Below are 14,613 nucleotides of genomic sequence, written 5' to 3'. Positions count from 1 at the left end.
CCCCATCCCCAGGGACCTGCTGGAGTGGTGATCCTGGGTCTGAAGTTAGGGGTCTGCCAGAAAGAGGGGACCCTGGAAGCAAGAGGCCTGGTGCACCTGCACCCTGTAGCCCTGGAGCACCAAGCTACCAGGTGCAGGTCCAAGAGAGGCACGCAGCGTGTGGGCTCACAGACCCCCAAGCCCTCCGAGCCCAGCTCCAGTCCACTGTGGTATGACCAATACCTCAATCCCCCTACTCCACTTCCTGGGAGTGAAGTTACTAGTATGCTGGCTACTCCAGAGCAGATCCTGAGAACCGAGAACCCTTGTCCTCAAGGGGCTAGGAACTGCCATGTACCGTGGGCCTGGGCACCTGCGTGAAGGAAGCCAGGACTCTGGACGTGGGTGTGGCCCCTTCTGTGGGCACTGGGCCCTTTATATGGGGCGAGAAAGCAGACGCAGTGACGATGCTGCACTTTATTGAAGAAGGGCAGAACGAGAGGGCCAAGTTCTGCCAAATAGAGCCGGAAGAGGCGATCTCATTTCTGGTGGCTGAACTTCTTCCCCATAGCCCCATCAGAACCCTGGTTGGCAGCCTTGTCAGTGGCTTCCTGGGGCTTCTCAGCACCTAGGAAAGGCACGGGCAGTGGGTAAGTACAGCCACTGTCGCTGTCTTGCAGGTAGCAGGAATGGGCGCTCCCTCCCCAGGAGGCCCTGGGGTGACAGCAGACAGATCAGCTACAGGAGACACCCTCCTCCCCTACAGCCCCAGACCTTTCTGTCCAGCATCAGTGGGGTCCACTGGCTGGCCTGCAGTGGCACCTGTTGAGAGAGGGGGAGAAAGACCCCATTAGCTGCTATGGAGGCCTCACTGACCGTGGCCCTACCCTGCCTCTCCAGCCCAAGGACGGATGAAATCCCTCTCCCCTCTGCCTGAACTGAGACCCCCAGCAAGTCCTGGGACCTTCATCCTCACCATGGGGCCCTAATGGGGCTGCTCAAGGCTGGGTGGGACCCTTCCTGCCCGCACTCCTCCTCTGATGCCCTCTTGCAGTGCCCAGGGTCCCTGGGGCACCACGTCCCCAACTCTACCACCCATCATTCCCTTGGTGCCAGTGTGGCCAAGCCTCCGTGGGCCCTGCAGGCTTCTGCTCAGAGCATCCAGGAGGTGTGTGCACTGCCCAGGTGGGGTGCCCACTCACCTTCTTGGCCCGTCCCCTCCACCTGCTGCTTCAGATCCTTCAAGCCCTTGCTGGCCATGGCTCTGGGAGGTTTGTGAGTTTCCCAGGACAGCTGTAGTGGGTTTGGATCCTGAGGATCATGGTGCAGACCCAAGCACAGCTCGGGTTTTCAAGGCGTCCAGGCTGGCCCGCCCCGGGGTGGGGGTTGTGGGCGGTTCTGGGACTCGGGCTGACTCGGTGGCAGGCCCTGCCCTGGGCGGGCATCGTGGGGGGCCCAGGGGAGCTGGCAAAGGTGCAGACCCCTGGAGGCTCACCGTGGGAGGCAGTGGCCTGAGCCAGGGACCCAGGAGGGGCTCAGTCAGCCACGCGGAAAGGGGCAAGGGGCAGGAGAGGCGAACCCACCTGGGGCCCAGCCCCTTCCTCCCAGATCCTGAGGGTCCCCACCTGGCCAGGAATCGAGGTCATCAGTGCATAATAGCAGCTGCACAGCCCCATGAGCTTTCTAGTCGCCCAGTAAAATGGTGTTATTCCTTATAGCAGCAGGCGAGAGAGGAAACAGGCAGAGAGAGGTGGGGTGGGCATGCAGTGCACACCACGGGATGCCGATCCCCACACACGCAGCGCTGCCGCCACAGACATCTGTCCCCCCCCAGCCTGGACCCTGAGGGCACTGGTGGGGAGGTTGGATGAAGACCCCTAAAGGAGGGGAGCATAGTCATGAAATGACATACGCCAGAGTGAGGAGGGAGAGAGGAGGACACTGTCCCCTCAGCCACACTGGGGCAGGGGACAGCCAGAGGTCACCAGTGCCCGACCAGTCTGGCAGGAAGCACTGCTGGGGCAGACAGGAAGGCCCTGGGGTGTTTGCTTTGCTCCCCCCAAGAGGTGACGCTTCTTGTCACCAGCCCAGTAAGGCAGCAGTGCAGTGGGAGGAACGGCCTGCCCAGAGGCAGCAGTAGACACTGGGCCCAGACCTCCAGAACCCAGAACCTGGGACAAGTCCCATCCCCCCACTGAGCCTGGCTCTCTGTGACCTTGGTGGAGGACATGAACACATCTCCGAGGTGCCTTGTAAGGAGGAAACGCTTGTGGTTGTGCCCCTGGTCTGTCCATCACTTGGATGAGGGGCCCAGTGGATGTGGGACGGTGGCTTGAACAAGGGAAGAGAGTTATTCTGCTAGGAAGCTGGACATGGTGGAGCTTGCCTGTCATGCCAACACCAAAAAGGCTGAGGCAAGAGGAACACAAGTTGGACGCCAGCCTGGGCTACATACTGAGTTCAACGCCAGCCTGAACTGCACAGTGAGACCCTCTCTCAGAAACTGAAAAGAAAAAACAAACAAGCAGCCCCACATTAACTCTGCCTAAGTTTCAAGGTCCTTTGCTCCTGGGGGAGGGGGCAGGAATGGGGGGCGAGGTTGGGATGGGACCCATGCCCGGAGACTTTCCGTCACTTCTCCAGTGGTCTGGAACCGCCATTGTGAAAGCCAAGGGTGGTACACACACACGGCAAGGTCGTGATGCCCCGAAGACCTCAGAAACGTCCCAGTTGTTCTTCTCTTGGTGTCTTCCGCAGGTGGGGAGAGATGGGGCTGGGGCAAGCACACAGGGCCGCACCGAGGCTCCCAGACAAACATTCCTCGCATGACTAAGGTGTCTACACACAGAGTTAAAGTCTGACTGGAGGTTAGGGTGGCAGAGGGTACAGCGTGTAGGGGGCCCCAGGGCCCAGTGCTTCACCTGCTTTAGGTGCCCATGAGGTGCTGGTACTTGCAACACAAGTAGTCTTCAAGGCCCTGGGAAGTGACCAAGGCAGCCATTGTCCTCATAGCCCCCTTGACAGGTATCACCGGCAGCAAGCAGGTGAGGGACTGGTCATATGTGCTGTGAGGCGTGATCTCCAACATTAATAGTTTTAAAGTCAATTGAAAGCAGGTGAAGCTAGAGGTTTTGAGGGTTTTTCTTTTAGTGGGTTTTTTGTTTTTTGTTTTTTAAACAGGGTCTCACTATGCAGCTCATACTGACCTGGCAGTCTCTAGACAGTGCTGATCTTCCTGCCTCAGCCTTTCCCAATGCTGGGATTACAAATATGCACCATCATGCCCAGCTGTTAGGGTTTTCATGGAGTTATATACCTGACACTTAAAGAGGGCCCTACAGGAGGCTGGGTAGAGCAGTGGGATGATAGCCTCTTCTTGGGGCCCAGAGCACAGGAAGTGGGGTCTAAAGACAACCCTATAGGTGCCCTGTGGTGGGCGGGGCTTTCTGGAATGAGTTTGAGTCCAAGGCAGGTCCTGTGTGCATAGGTGTGTGTTCTCGGATGGGTGTAGGGCGGAGGCCAAGGGACCCTTCCTTGAGGGACCCTTTGAGCTCCTTCAGAGAGGCTGGGTGCTGCCGCTGGGGAAGCCTACCCCAGACCTCTCCAGTAGTCCCATCCCGAGGAACTCCTGCCCCATTGGCCTTGTCTTCCAGCCCAGAGAGCTGCTGGGTACTCCAGGCTGTGCTGGCTCCTGCCACTGAGCATGTGCAAGGCAAGAGCGGGAAGTTCCGCCTGTCTGCATACCCTGCTTCCCCTGCATATGCCTACTTCTTCCTGCCCATGGCCAGGCACCTTGGACTCCACCTGGTGCTGCTGGACCCATGGGAGCTCCCAGCCCTGGGCCACCTAGAGCCCCTGCTGCCCATCACTGAGTCCAGGGGAGGTGGTGTGGATGGGCAGGTCTAGAGCCCTGAGACACCAGTCTGGGGCCTGGCCCAATGGATTCCAAACTCTGAGCCCAGAGTGGATGTGGACCTGACAAGATCCCCAAGGGCAGAAGTGCAGTGCAAGTGGCCCTGTGGGACACTGAGCAGCCTGGGGCAGGTTTGTCTTGAAACCATGGGACTGGTTCTGTACTGGAACCTGGATCCATGTCCCTAGCCTGGCACAGTGTGGGTCTCTGGGCAGCTCCGCAGCAAGGCCACGTGGACTGTGCCCAGCCCTGTCCTGTGCCACCCAGCTGTGTGTCCCAGGCAAATTACTTAACCTCTCTGGTCCTCAGCTCCTACCCAGTGAAACAGGGAGCACCCAGCTCCTCCGCAGGTTTATGGGAGGCCAGCTATGGGACAGTGGCCAGCACAGCCCCAGGATGCCGGGGCCCTGCAGAACTTCGTTCATGCCGATCGTTTCCCTCTGCGATTGCCACGCTGTGCTGACCACACAGGTGCTGTATGACAGCCGGCAGCTTCGGGTAGGAGGGGAAGCCCCCGCCCAGGTCTGGGGGGCAGAGAGGAGGACACTGGGTCACCTGGAGTACCTGCTGGGGCAGTGCCATCCGTCCTCACTGTGGATTTTTTTTTTCTGTAAGTTTTTTTATTTATCACTGAAGAAAGAAAACACAGCAGCAAGTTTGGTGTTGGCTTCAATATGTCGCTGTGGATTTAGACCTCTCCAACTGTGTGTGTGTGTGTGTGTGTGTGTGTGTGTGTGTGTGTGTGTGTGTAGGAAGAACCCAGGACCTTGCAGTGTAGCTCAGGCTGACCACCAAGCCATTGCAGTCCTCCTGCCCCAGAATCCCAAATGCTGAGATTTCAGGTGTGCACCAGCATGCCCAGTTTATTTTTTATTTTGAAGCAGGGTTTCCCGAAATTGCTAAAGTGCCTGAGTGGGACTTGAATTTGTAATCCTCCTGCCTTAGCCTCCCTAGGATTATATGCATGTGCATTGCCTGGCTAGACCTCACCATCTTTGAAAACTACTGGCTGCTGGACAAGGGGAGGTGGATGTCCTTGCTCCCGGGGACCCTGGGCTGCCATGTATGGACAGCATCTTCACCTGCTGGCCTCAGGTCCCTCAGCAAGGTGCCCCTAAGGACAGCCAAGTCATACTCCTGGGAACATGGAGCCCAGTACAGTTCAGGGAGGGCTGTGGGAGTGTTCAGGGTTTCCCCGGGCACAGAAGCACACAGTGTCCCTGTAATGTCCCTAGTCCTTGGGCAGGGCCCAGGGGCTCCATGGACGATGACACAGAGAGCAAAGAGCCAGGGCTGAGGCAAGGCTCGAGGTTTATTTGGAATCATTTTTAAAAAAGAAAAAAATAATTCACAGCAGCATTTGACCTGCAAAGTGAGAAGGAGCGGAGGAAACAGGCTGGAGTGAGCGGTGATGTGGCAGGCGGTCAAAAGGCGCAGCACGCGGAGGGCAGGCCCATGGTGTTGAGATGCAGAGCCTGGATCCAAGGCAGAGGGGCGTCCTCGGGCCTCAGGGCCCACAGCAGCCATCTAGTCACCCCCACTCTTGGCCTCAAAGAGATAGAGAGGGATCCTCACACTGGGCTTCACATCCCCAACCCTCCTGGCCCTCCAGGTCCCTCGTGGAGGTCATACTGCCAGGCCCAGGGTCCCTGCGGATGAACAGGTGGCCAGAGGCTTCCAAAAGGTGCTGGGACCCGGGAAATTGGAGTCTGGCAGTGGGGGCTTAGCCCAGGAGCCCCAGGTGTGCCCAGCTACCCTACCTCCTCAGCTGCTCCTTCCTCCACAGCAGCCTGCTCCTCCTGGGCGGGGTGTTCCAGGTCCTCCTACAGGGCAGCAAAGGGGGCCTGAGGCCTTGGGAAAGGCACAGAGAGAGCCCTTCTGGGGGTGCCTGCTCCACCAAACTGACTCCAGGTCTTGGTACCCCTGCCTGGGTCCCTTGATGAGAACCACTGGTGTGAGGGGCTGGGTGGTAGAGGCCCGTGACTCACATACGTGCACATCAGGAGGGCTGCCATCCTTGCTGTTCATCCTTGTTGCATAAAAAGCCTGGTGGGCATCAGGACAAGCTTGCCCCAGGGGCCCTCTGTCCCTTGTAGTGTGGACCCTCTACAACCTTCTGTCCCCCTACACACCAACCCAAGAGACCCTTACCCAGGTGGTCATGACAGCAGGGGCTCCAGGCAAGAAGCTCAGCACATGGGCATTCAGTCCCCTGAGGCAGGACAGGACTGGGCCTGGAGGTCACCAAATGGTGTCCCCTGGGGCTGCTGTGAGGGCCTATCTGCTCTCCAGGGCCCCTACAGGGCTGCCCAGCACCTGTCCTAAGGCCTTCCCCCTGGGGCCTGGGCTGCTGAACACACACAGATAGTGTTGGGTGCTCACTAAACAAAAGCCACTCCCCTGCTGCACCCCACAGCCCAGTGAGACACACACTGAGACCCAGAGAAGTGACACCACTTCTAGGGGTGCACGGCTGAGCAAGGTGGAGCTTGGGGGCAGGGATAGGGAGCAGCTGCCCCCTCCAACTTGAGGACTCACTTCAGGGGCCTTGGAAGTGGCACCTGTGCAACCCCCAAAGTGGGCAGAATAGAACCCTTCCTATCCTCAGAATGGAGGACCTGGGTGGGGCGGCAGCAGCAGCTGCAGGGCCTGCATGCTCTGAACCAGGCAGAGCACCACGCCCGTGTGAGCTCCCTGGGGGACCTGGGGCCGCATAGGACATCTGTGCCGATTAAACGAGTTAACTAGCGTAAAGAGCACAGCTCCTGGTCAGCTCCCAGTGCCGGCATGTCCTCAAGGAGAGCCACACGGCCCTGCACTGTCTGCTGGGCCACACAAGTGTGCACTTGTGTGTGCATCACAAGGCGCACCCCCACTGTACACACACACACACTCCTCACGCAAGACACATGAACCCTGCACAATGCACCCCCCCTGCACGTGTGTGCGTGCACGCATACACACACACACAACACACTCCTCACACAAAGGCCAAACCAAGGGTGTGGTCAGAAGCCTTGTCACTGTCTACCACCAGGGGGCACTGCTTCCCCGCTCCTCCTGGGAGGAGGCTGTGGCCCACCTGGGGGAGGCTCGGCTGGGGGTGGGAACGGTGGGTCTGCCTCTGCTGTCGCCTCCTGAGCCCTGGCACACTTATGCAATGCAGCCTCTCCTAGCACTGAGTGCATAGAGTGGGCGTGGTTTGGTCTCACTTTGTCTATATAAAATGAGCCCCACTCTCCACTGCAGGGGACTCAAGGTGACAGGTGGTGGACCCAACTCCCTGTCCTCCTCGAGTCCAGCAGCAGTGTCGCCTCCCCCAGCCGTGTTCTAGGCCTGGGGACAGCTGGAGACCAGGCTCACCTTGCGCACCACTCCGGCAGTGACCACAATGTTCTCCGCCTCCTCCACAGTCTTGGTGGCCACAGTGTTGACGCTGGTGACCACAGCCTCGCTCACGGCACTGGCCTGCTCCTTCGTCTTCTCAGCCACTGCAGGAGGATGAGAGAATGCTGGTGTCAGCTCTGACCCCACCCCAGCCTTCCCTTCCCAGGCTCTTCCATAGCCCTTCTTGACCCAGGACTCCTCTGTCCCCAGCTGGCAATGAGAGATCACTGTGGGCGATCCTGGGTCTGTGGGGTCCAGGTTCACACAGGGTCTGGACCCCAGCTGTGGTGAGGAGGACTCAGGCTTGGGTGCAGGCATCCTGGTCCTCACCCTGCCCCAACCCACCTTGTCCCCAGGTACTGGGTCCCCTCACCTGAGGTCACGCTGTGCACCATGTTCTCCTTGGTCTTGGCACCTGGGGGGATATGGTGGTATCAGCCCAGGCCTACATCCTAGGGTCAGGGTAGATGCCAAAGGACATGTGGATGATGGGCTGGGACAGAGGCAGCAAAGGGGGGTGGGTCCAAGTCTAGGCAGGGTCTGGCAGCCCCATAAATGGCTTCCTACTGTGTCTGGATGAGGTGAAGGATGAAAGGGAGACAGGACAAGATGGGGGACAAAGGAGCCTGGGGACCCCACAAGTCCAAGGGCCCAGACCCTGACTGGGCGTGGCCAGGGCCTCGGAAGCTGCAGCAGACACAGATGCAGCTGAGTCACCAGCTTGGTCTCCCCTGCATCCTCTCTTGGGGCAACTGGGGGCTGGGTGGACAGACCCTGAGCCAGGTCCTCTGTCCCCAGTCGTGTCCTTCCCTTGAGGCAGGACCACCTGCAGCTGTGCTGAGGAGCCAGACTGGGTGTGTCTGTGTGCACAGACAGGCGGTGACTAGAGGCATGGACACTCGGCCCCTACCCCATCTCAGCAGCCAGATCCTCAGCCTGCCACAGCGGCCCGGTGGGACCGGGAAGATCAGGCTGAAGGTCACAGCCCCGGCCCCACTGCCCGCCCTACTCACCCACATACATGACGCCCTCCTTGGTCTTCTCAGCCGCCTCTGTCACACCCTGCTTGGTCTTCTCCACGGCGCCCACCACCCCCTCCTTGGCAATGGAGAAGCCCTTCTTGAAGACGTCCATGGTGGAGACGAGGATGAAGATGCAGCTCTCTCCACTGCAGCTGGAGCTGGCTCAAGTGCTGCCACAGCCCTGTCCCCGCCACTCCCGCTGCCTCTTATTGACGCGGATGAAATATTGATGCTGTGGCTGCTGGCGCCGGCCCAGGCCGCCCAGCAGTGGGGGTGGGGATGCTGGGGAGGCCGTCTCCAGGCAGGCATGGCAGGAGCAGGGACAGGTCCCTGCAGGGTCACCCATCCTCCTGCCCTATGCCCCAGGAGAGTCTGGGGGCTGCACCATCCTGACCCTTGCCCCTTGTCCCACGCAGCCTGGCTGCCATCTGTGCCCAAAGAGGGCTGTGGCCATGGCAAGGGCCCAGCACCCGGGCTAGGGCATGGGCAGGGCAGGATGAAAGTGTCCCACTTGACCCATCAGGGAGCAGGGCCAGCCACACAAGGCTTCCCCATGGCCTGGACTCTGCTGGCCTGCTGTGTGACACAGGAGGGCTCCTTGACCTCTCTGAGCATCCTCTCAGCAGCCCCAAAGTGAGGGATGCTGAGGCAGTACCACACACCTCCACTTCCTGGCCAGCAGTGGGGTTGATCAGCAGGTCCCCTGGGACCAAGGGACCACTTCCTGCCACCATGTGCTTCCCTGAATCCCACCCATGGGGCTGGTTTTCAGGGCCACCCTTGCGTTCCCACACCACAGTGTCCAGGAACACAGGAACTGTCTTGCGTGGTTGGCGTGTTCTGGCAGGAGGTGGGGGGCCGGACAAGACCCACAGAGCGGGGCTGGCCCAGGCCACTTCCTGTCTTTGTTGTCCCTGTGTTTTCTTTTCCTTCTGAGGTTTAACTTGAAGACCACGTCACTGGCAGGCTGGGGTCACTTGCTGCTTGTGCCTGCCCAGCCACTGAGATGATCCTGACACTGCTGCTCAGCCTTGGGGGGCCCCTGGGCTGGGGGCTGCTGGGGGTTGGGGCCCAGGATCCTGGCAGCAGCTTCTCTGATCCCTACAGACCCAGACCCCTGGGGTCTCCAGGAACTGAGGCTGAGGATGGCACCAGGGGACCCAGTGGAAGGTAAGGAGGCCTGGGCTTGGGGATAGGCCTTGATGGCATCTGTGGAATGGGCCATTACTACCCGTCCGTGGGCCAGTGGTGACAGGTGGCACCAGGGGCCCTTCAAGGACTGGATTGGGCACCAGGAGGGACAAGGGCAGTGGGTCTGGGGTAGGGGACCGGCTCCCCTCCCCAGAGCCGTCCAGGGAGCCCCAGGGACTGGGGTTCCCTGCAGCTCCACCTGGGAGGCCCCGTTCCTCCCCTAATGAAATTGCCCAAGCCTGGGCCTTAGAGCCTGGGGCTGTGGCTCGGATCTTGGTTTCCCGGAGACTGGCACTGCAGCTCTGGTATCCAGAGGCATGGCCCCTTGGGGTGGGCAGTTGGTCTCACAGCTGGACACCCTGTTCCCAACATTCTGAGTGTGCAGAGCCAGGGCCTCAGCTGGGAGGACCTGGGAGGGCGTCCCCAGGGTTGGGGCAGCCCCGGAGTCTCCTCCGCAGAGCAGCAGGTGCCATCTCCAGCCAGGCATCGGGCCAGCTGTGTCTGAAGGAATCTCCCGAGCAGCTCGGCTCACAGAAGGGAGCCTGAGACTCCTCAGACAGGATGAGAAGCTAGCCCCGAGTAACAGGAGTAACATGGCCTGCTGAGGGGACCCAACGCTGTGAGCAACAGGCTCCGAGGCCCAGAGGGCGGGGTCAGCTCCCACCCCTGTCCTCTGGAGACCCGCAGGACATGAGTGCAGAGGTGCTGGCAGGGCGGGGGCCCCAGCCCTGGGCTCGGGTCTGGGTTGCAGGTGCGGCTGACTCCTGGTGGAGAGTGGCCCCTCAGCTCTGATTTTATTTCTCCTTCTCTTCGTATTGTCCCCCTCCTTCCCTTCTTTCGTTCCTTCCTTCCATCCCCAGCTTTGGTTTCTGGACACAGCACACGTTCTGCTAGCTGTCCTGGGGCTGTGGGCTCTGTGCTCATCCTCAGCTCAGAGCAGGAGGAGGGGAGGGGCAGGACAGAGAAGGTGCCCTCTCTTCCCCTGGGCAGTGAGAGGGACCCTCAGCCTTCTCTGGTTGCTCTCAGGACTCCTGCAGGGGGAGTCCCTTACCCACTGCCGGAAGCTGCAGACCTGCAGTGGAGGGGAAGCATCCGGCTGCTGGTGAGAAGGGAAGGAACCGCCAGGCTGGGCTTCCTGGGCTGGTAGCTTCCCAGTTCCTAAGATGAGGCAAGGCGGAAGCACTGGCCCGTGACTGCTGCAAGAGGAGGGGACTGCAGGCCCAGCTCCACAGCAGGGGGTAACACTACCATAGCACCAGGGGAATCCCCCAAACAGAAAAGGGTCTCCCTCCTACCCTGCGTCTGCCCCCCTACACAGCCCTTGTGAGACCTTTGCAAGAACAGGCATGCAGTCAGAGATGGCAGTGCCCTCCCATGGTGGATGGGCGTGGCCAGCTGCGTCCTTAGCCCTGGGGAGCTTAAGGAGGAGCCCAAAGCCCAAACCATGCTGGACTTGTGCTGGGTGGAGCTTGAGGACCATGGCACCCGCCCCCTTGTGGGGGGGAGGACTGTCTGCCTGACTACCATGGCCAGGCTGTCCCACAGGGCCCTGAAGGACCAGGGCCAGCCCCACACTTGCCCAGTTGCAAACCCTAGTTGTCCTCTGTCCTAACCTTCTTGATCCCCAAAGAAAACAGCAACAGGGCTGGAGAGATGGCTCAGTGGTCTAAAGCACCTACTTGGAACAAGCTTGGCAAAGCACAGGGACCTCGGTTCAATCCCCCAGCACCACATGCCAGCCAGCCCCGCCCCCAGGTGGGCTGAGCTGGCCACACACACACACACACACACACACACACACACACACTAAAAGGAATAAAATAAATAAATAATTAAAAAAAAAAAAGAAAAGAAAACAGCAACAGTGCAGCTCCTAGGGCCTGGGTGTCAGCCTGGGCTTCTGGCAGAAGGGTCACTGGGCACCTGAAGCTGGGTGTTGAAGGATGCACCCCAGGCCCCTGTACCCCACCCAGGCCAGCCTGGGCACTGGGCCCCAGCTCAGGGTGCCCTAGCCTCAGACTCTGGTCTCCAGGACCACTGGCCATGCTAATGGACAGACTCAGGGCTCCAGAGTGAGGCAGCAGAGCTGTCATCCCTGGAGGACTCGGCCCTGGTCAGGGCACTAAGTGCTTGCTTGGGCTGGCCGCTCAGTGTATCCATTATCTGCCTCCCACACCCTCTGTCCCTAGAGCTTCAGCTTCTCTGAATTTCCAGGAGTGGGCTGGGCCTGCTCCAGGGCACAGGGCCCAGAGGGTGGGTGGGAGAGCTGAGGCTGTGTTCAGGCGGGGGTCAGGGTGGGATCAGCCTGAGCAACCCTCATTTAGCCAGGCACTACCTGCCCCTCCACAGATTCTGGGAGACCTGGGCTCCCCAGGGCACCTCCTGGCCCAGGGCTGGGCAGCTGCTGCCAAGAGCTGGAGGAAGCCCAAGCCAAGGTTGAGAATGTTCCCATGGCTTCTCTGCCAACAGCCAAGGGAGGGGCGCCAGGGCGTGGGCAGGGGGCAGCAGCTATGAGCCAGGCTGGGGCAGGGTGGCTCTGCGAAGGCTCCTACGCAGGAAGGGTGGGCAACATCACCTCCGGTCCAGGAGCTGGAAAGCCCCTGTCACACACATGGGTCACAGGCACAGGCTGACCCGGGCTCGAGCACAACATGGCCATGTGGCAGCTGCCTCAGTGGTGTGGGCTGCTTAGCAGGATTCCTGACCTCTAGCCACCAGATGCTGTAGCACCCATCACCCAATTGTAACAGCACAAGTGTCCCCATCTGCTTGTGGAATGTCCCCTGTCTCCTACTGAGAACCAGGGTGCTGCGTCATCATTCCTCACTGAGCCCAGCTCTGCCCACTGTCACCTTTCTCCTCCATCCACCTGAATGGTGACAGCACCATTGTCACTTCCTGGTCCCCTTGGGGGACATTTAGCCCCCAAGTCTCTCTTCCACTGCTCCACTTGTTTATGCTTTGCTCTAGGGTGGGGGCTTCTTGTTTGTTCAGCTGCTTTGGTTTGGGGTCTCCTGGGCCTGGGGACAAACTCCAAGCTCCAAGCCCTGAGTATGAAGGTGAGCCACTGAGCTCACCCACAGCCATGAGCTGGTCTAGGGAGCACGAGAGAAACTCCAGTCAGTGTTATCTCTCAAAATGTTCTTCTCATTCATCTGTTTTTCCCCTTACACATGGACAGGGTTGATAGATAGATAGAATGACTGATTGATTGATTGATTGATTGACAACTGATTTTTTTTTTTTTTTGTACTGGGGATTGAACTCAGGACCTTGGGCTTGCCAGGCAGGCGCTTATGCCCTTGAGCTATCTCCCCAGCCCTATGATTGATTGATAATTAATTGATCTTTGCAAAACTGAAGTTTAACCTGGAGGCATTCCACTGATGAGCTAATCTCCAGCACTCTTTGCTTCTCTCCTCTTCTGTTTCTCCACCTTCTCCTCTTCCTTTGCTAGAAGCAGGACCTCGATGAGTTGTACATCCTAAATTTGAACTTAGATTTGATCCTCCTGCCTCAGCCTCCTGAGTGTCTGAGATGAGGCATGCACAGTCACATCTGCTATTTACTTTTTGGGGGGGTGGAACTGGGAATTGAACTCAGGCCCTTGCACTTGCTATTTTTTAAATGTCATTTTGCTTAGCTACATATAAACAGTGGCCGAGTCAGGACACTGTAGCCGGGGTGCTATCTGTTTTCGTTAATAAAATGCTATTGGAACACATTAGGGCCAGCAGCACCATGCTGGCACAGCTGAGCAGATGACATGGGACCAGGAGACCTGGAGACCCGCAAATCAGGGCCGGCACCCACGAGGCCCTGCTCCTGCACTCCACACAACCCAAAAAGAGCCCACAGGGCAGCACAGCCCTGCTAGGCCATCTTGAAATAAGGACTTTTGAGCAAGGGTTGTTTTGTTTTGCTTTTTTTGAGACAACATCTCACTGTGTAGCCCAGCCCAGCCTCCAACTTGCATAGATCCTCCTGCCTCAGTTTCCCGAGTGCTGGGCTTACAGGCAGGTGCCACCAAACCGCAAGCTAGTCCACATACTCTCACCCACACAACCACAATGCCCTTTGGAGAGCTGTGCCTTACAGTGCCAGTGACTCACTCTTTCCCCTGCTCATTTTTTGTTTTACCTGGAATGAAAAATTAGCCTGTTTTCTTCCTCTGCTTGGTTCCTGTCTTTGTCCCTGATTCAGTCCCAGCTTTCAGCATCTCATCCACTCCTTCGCACATGGGTTGGACAGGTTGTGTCCTCTGGGTGAGGCCTCTGCTGCAGCAGCCTGGTGGCCTCAGTCTGGCTGTTGGCCTTGCCTGCCCCACTCCCTCAGCCCCCACCCCCATTAGTTTAGGGCCCAGGACCCCAGGCGCCCTCCCCACACCCACTCTCATCCCTGTCTGTGCATAGCCTGGGAACTGGGATCCTTGCTACACTGTGACCTCTGGGTCCCTGGGCTGTATGGCCCTGCCCAGCTTCACAGCTGCCTCAGGCTGCCTGTGGGACCCCAAGATTGAGATGCTTTGTTTCTTTGGAGCTGGACCTGGGAACCAGGTCCTCGTGTCTCGAAACCCTGCTCCACGCCAGGCCGCACCGCAGCCCACAAGATTCTCCAAATGCACACTCTGGCTTCCGGGTGCAGGTGACACGGGGACTACATCAGCACCCCTGATGATGGTCAGGGAGGCTGTGTCCCAAAATCCTGTGACTCGCAGGTGGCAAGGTTGTCACTTTCTGCGCTGGGAGCCATTCCTGCTGGCTTTGAGGGGCCCAGGGCTTTCCAGTCACTGTGCGCCTGTGAATGTGCCAGTGTGGTGTGTGAGGATGGGGTGTGTGTGTGTGTGTGTGTGTGTGTGTGTGTGCATGTGTGTGTGTGTGTGTGTGTGTGTGTGTGTGTGTGTCTGTTTCTCGGCATTTTTCCCCACAAGCGGTTAGAGCCAGCTGTCTTCCGAGAACCCACGGAGGCTGACCTGGGGCCCGCCCTATTCCCTCACTGCTGGAATAAGTACCTGACATTTTTATCAACGACTTCCACCCTTTGTTCTCTCTTTCTGGAACTCCTATAATTTGGATGCTGGATTTCCAGAACTGGAAATTTTTCTTAACTGTTTTTTTTTTT

General features: G+C 58.8%; 2 protein-coding genes and 1 long non-coding RNA gene across 4 annotated transcripts in view; 1 reads left to right on the top strand and 2 right to left on the bottom strand.

The window, feature by feature from the left end:
* Positions 1-441: 441 nt before the first annotated feature.
* LOC111812623 lies at positions 442-1,298 on the bottom strand. The gene is made up of 3 exons (XR_002818085.1): positions 1,182-1,298; positions 754-801; positions 442-607 (listed from the first exon to the last, which is right to left on the bottom strand). It is a non-coding gene; the product is annotated as an uncharacterized LOC111812623 (long non-coding RNA).
* Positions 1,299-5,186: 3,888 nt separating this feature from the next.
* Positions 5,187-8,506, bottom strand: Sncg (synuclein gamma). The gene is made up of 5 exons (XM_023701291.1): positions 8,293-8,506; positions 7,653-7,694; positions 7,256-7,383; positions 5,653-5,715; positions 5,187-5,440 (listed from the first exon to the last, which is right to left on the bottom strand). Exons 1-5 carry the CDS (start codon positions 8,411-8,413, stop codon positions 5,420-5,422), a joined length of 375 nt encoding a protein of 124 aa, XP_023557059.1. The 5' UTR covers positions 8,414-8,506; the 3' UTR covers positions 5,187-5,419.
* A 725-nt stretch (positions 8,507-9,231) lies between these two features.
* Mmrn2 (multimerin 2) overlaps positions 9,232-14,613 on the top strand; it is a 14,029-nt gene continuing 8,647 nt past the window's right edge. Inside the window, exon 1 of one of the 2 annotated variants that reach the window (XM_023701287.1) lies at positions 9,232-9,471. In XM_023701287.1, coding sequence (XP_023557055.1) covers positions 9,308-9,471 — 164 coding nt within the window. In that variant the 5' untranslated portion in view covers positions 9,232-9,307. The remainder of the gene's footprint in view (positions 9,472-14,613) is intronic. The other variant, XM_023701286.1, reaches the window with a different exon arrangement.

Source organism: Octodon degus, unplaced genomic scaffold (genome assembly GCF_000260255.1).
Source record: "Octodon degus isolate 3935 unplaced genomic scaffold, OctDeg1.0 scaffold00132, whole genome shotgun sequence".
Lineage (NCBI taxonomy): Eukaryota > Metazoa > Chordata > Mammalia > Rodentia > Octodontidae > Octodon > Octodon degus.
The sequence above is the reverse complement of the archived record's forward strand: the minus strand, read 5'-3'. Positions and strand labels throughout refer to the sequence as shown.

Bases quoted from the DNA above. Each gene is read 5' to 3' on its own strand.
- Sncg (XM_023701291.1), bottom strand. From the start codon at position 8,413: ATGGACGTCTTCAAGAAGGGCTTCTCCATTGCCAAGGAGGGGGTGGTG. The intron at 7,384-7,652 runs GTGAGGGGACCC...ATCCTCCTGCAG, and splicing joins GGTGCACAGCGTGACCTCAG to TGGCTGAGAAGACGAAGGAG. The intron at 5,441-5,652 runs GTAGGGTAGCTG...TATCTCTTTGAG, and splicing joins AGGAAGGAGCAGCTGAGGAG to GCCAAGAGTGGGGGTGACTA.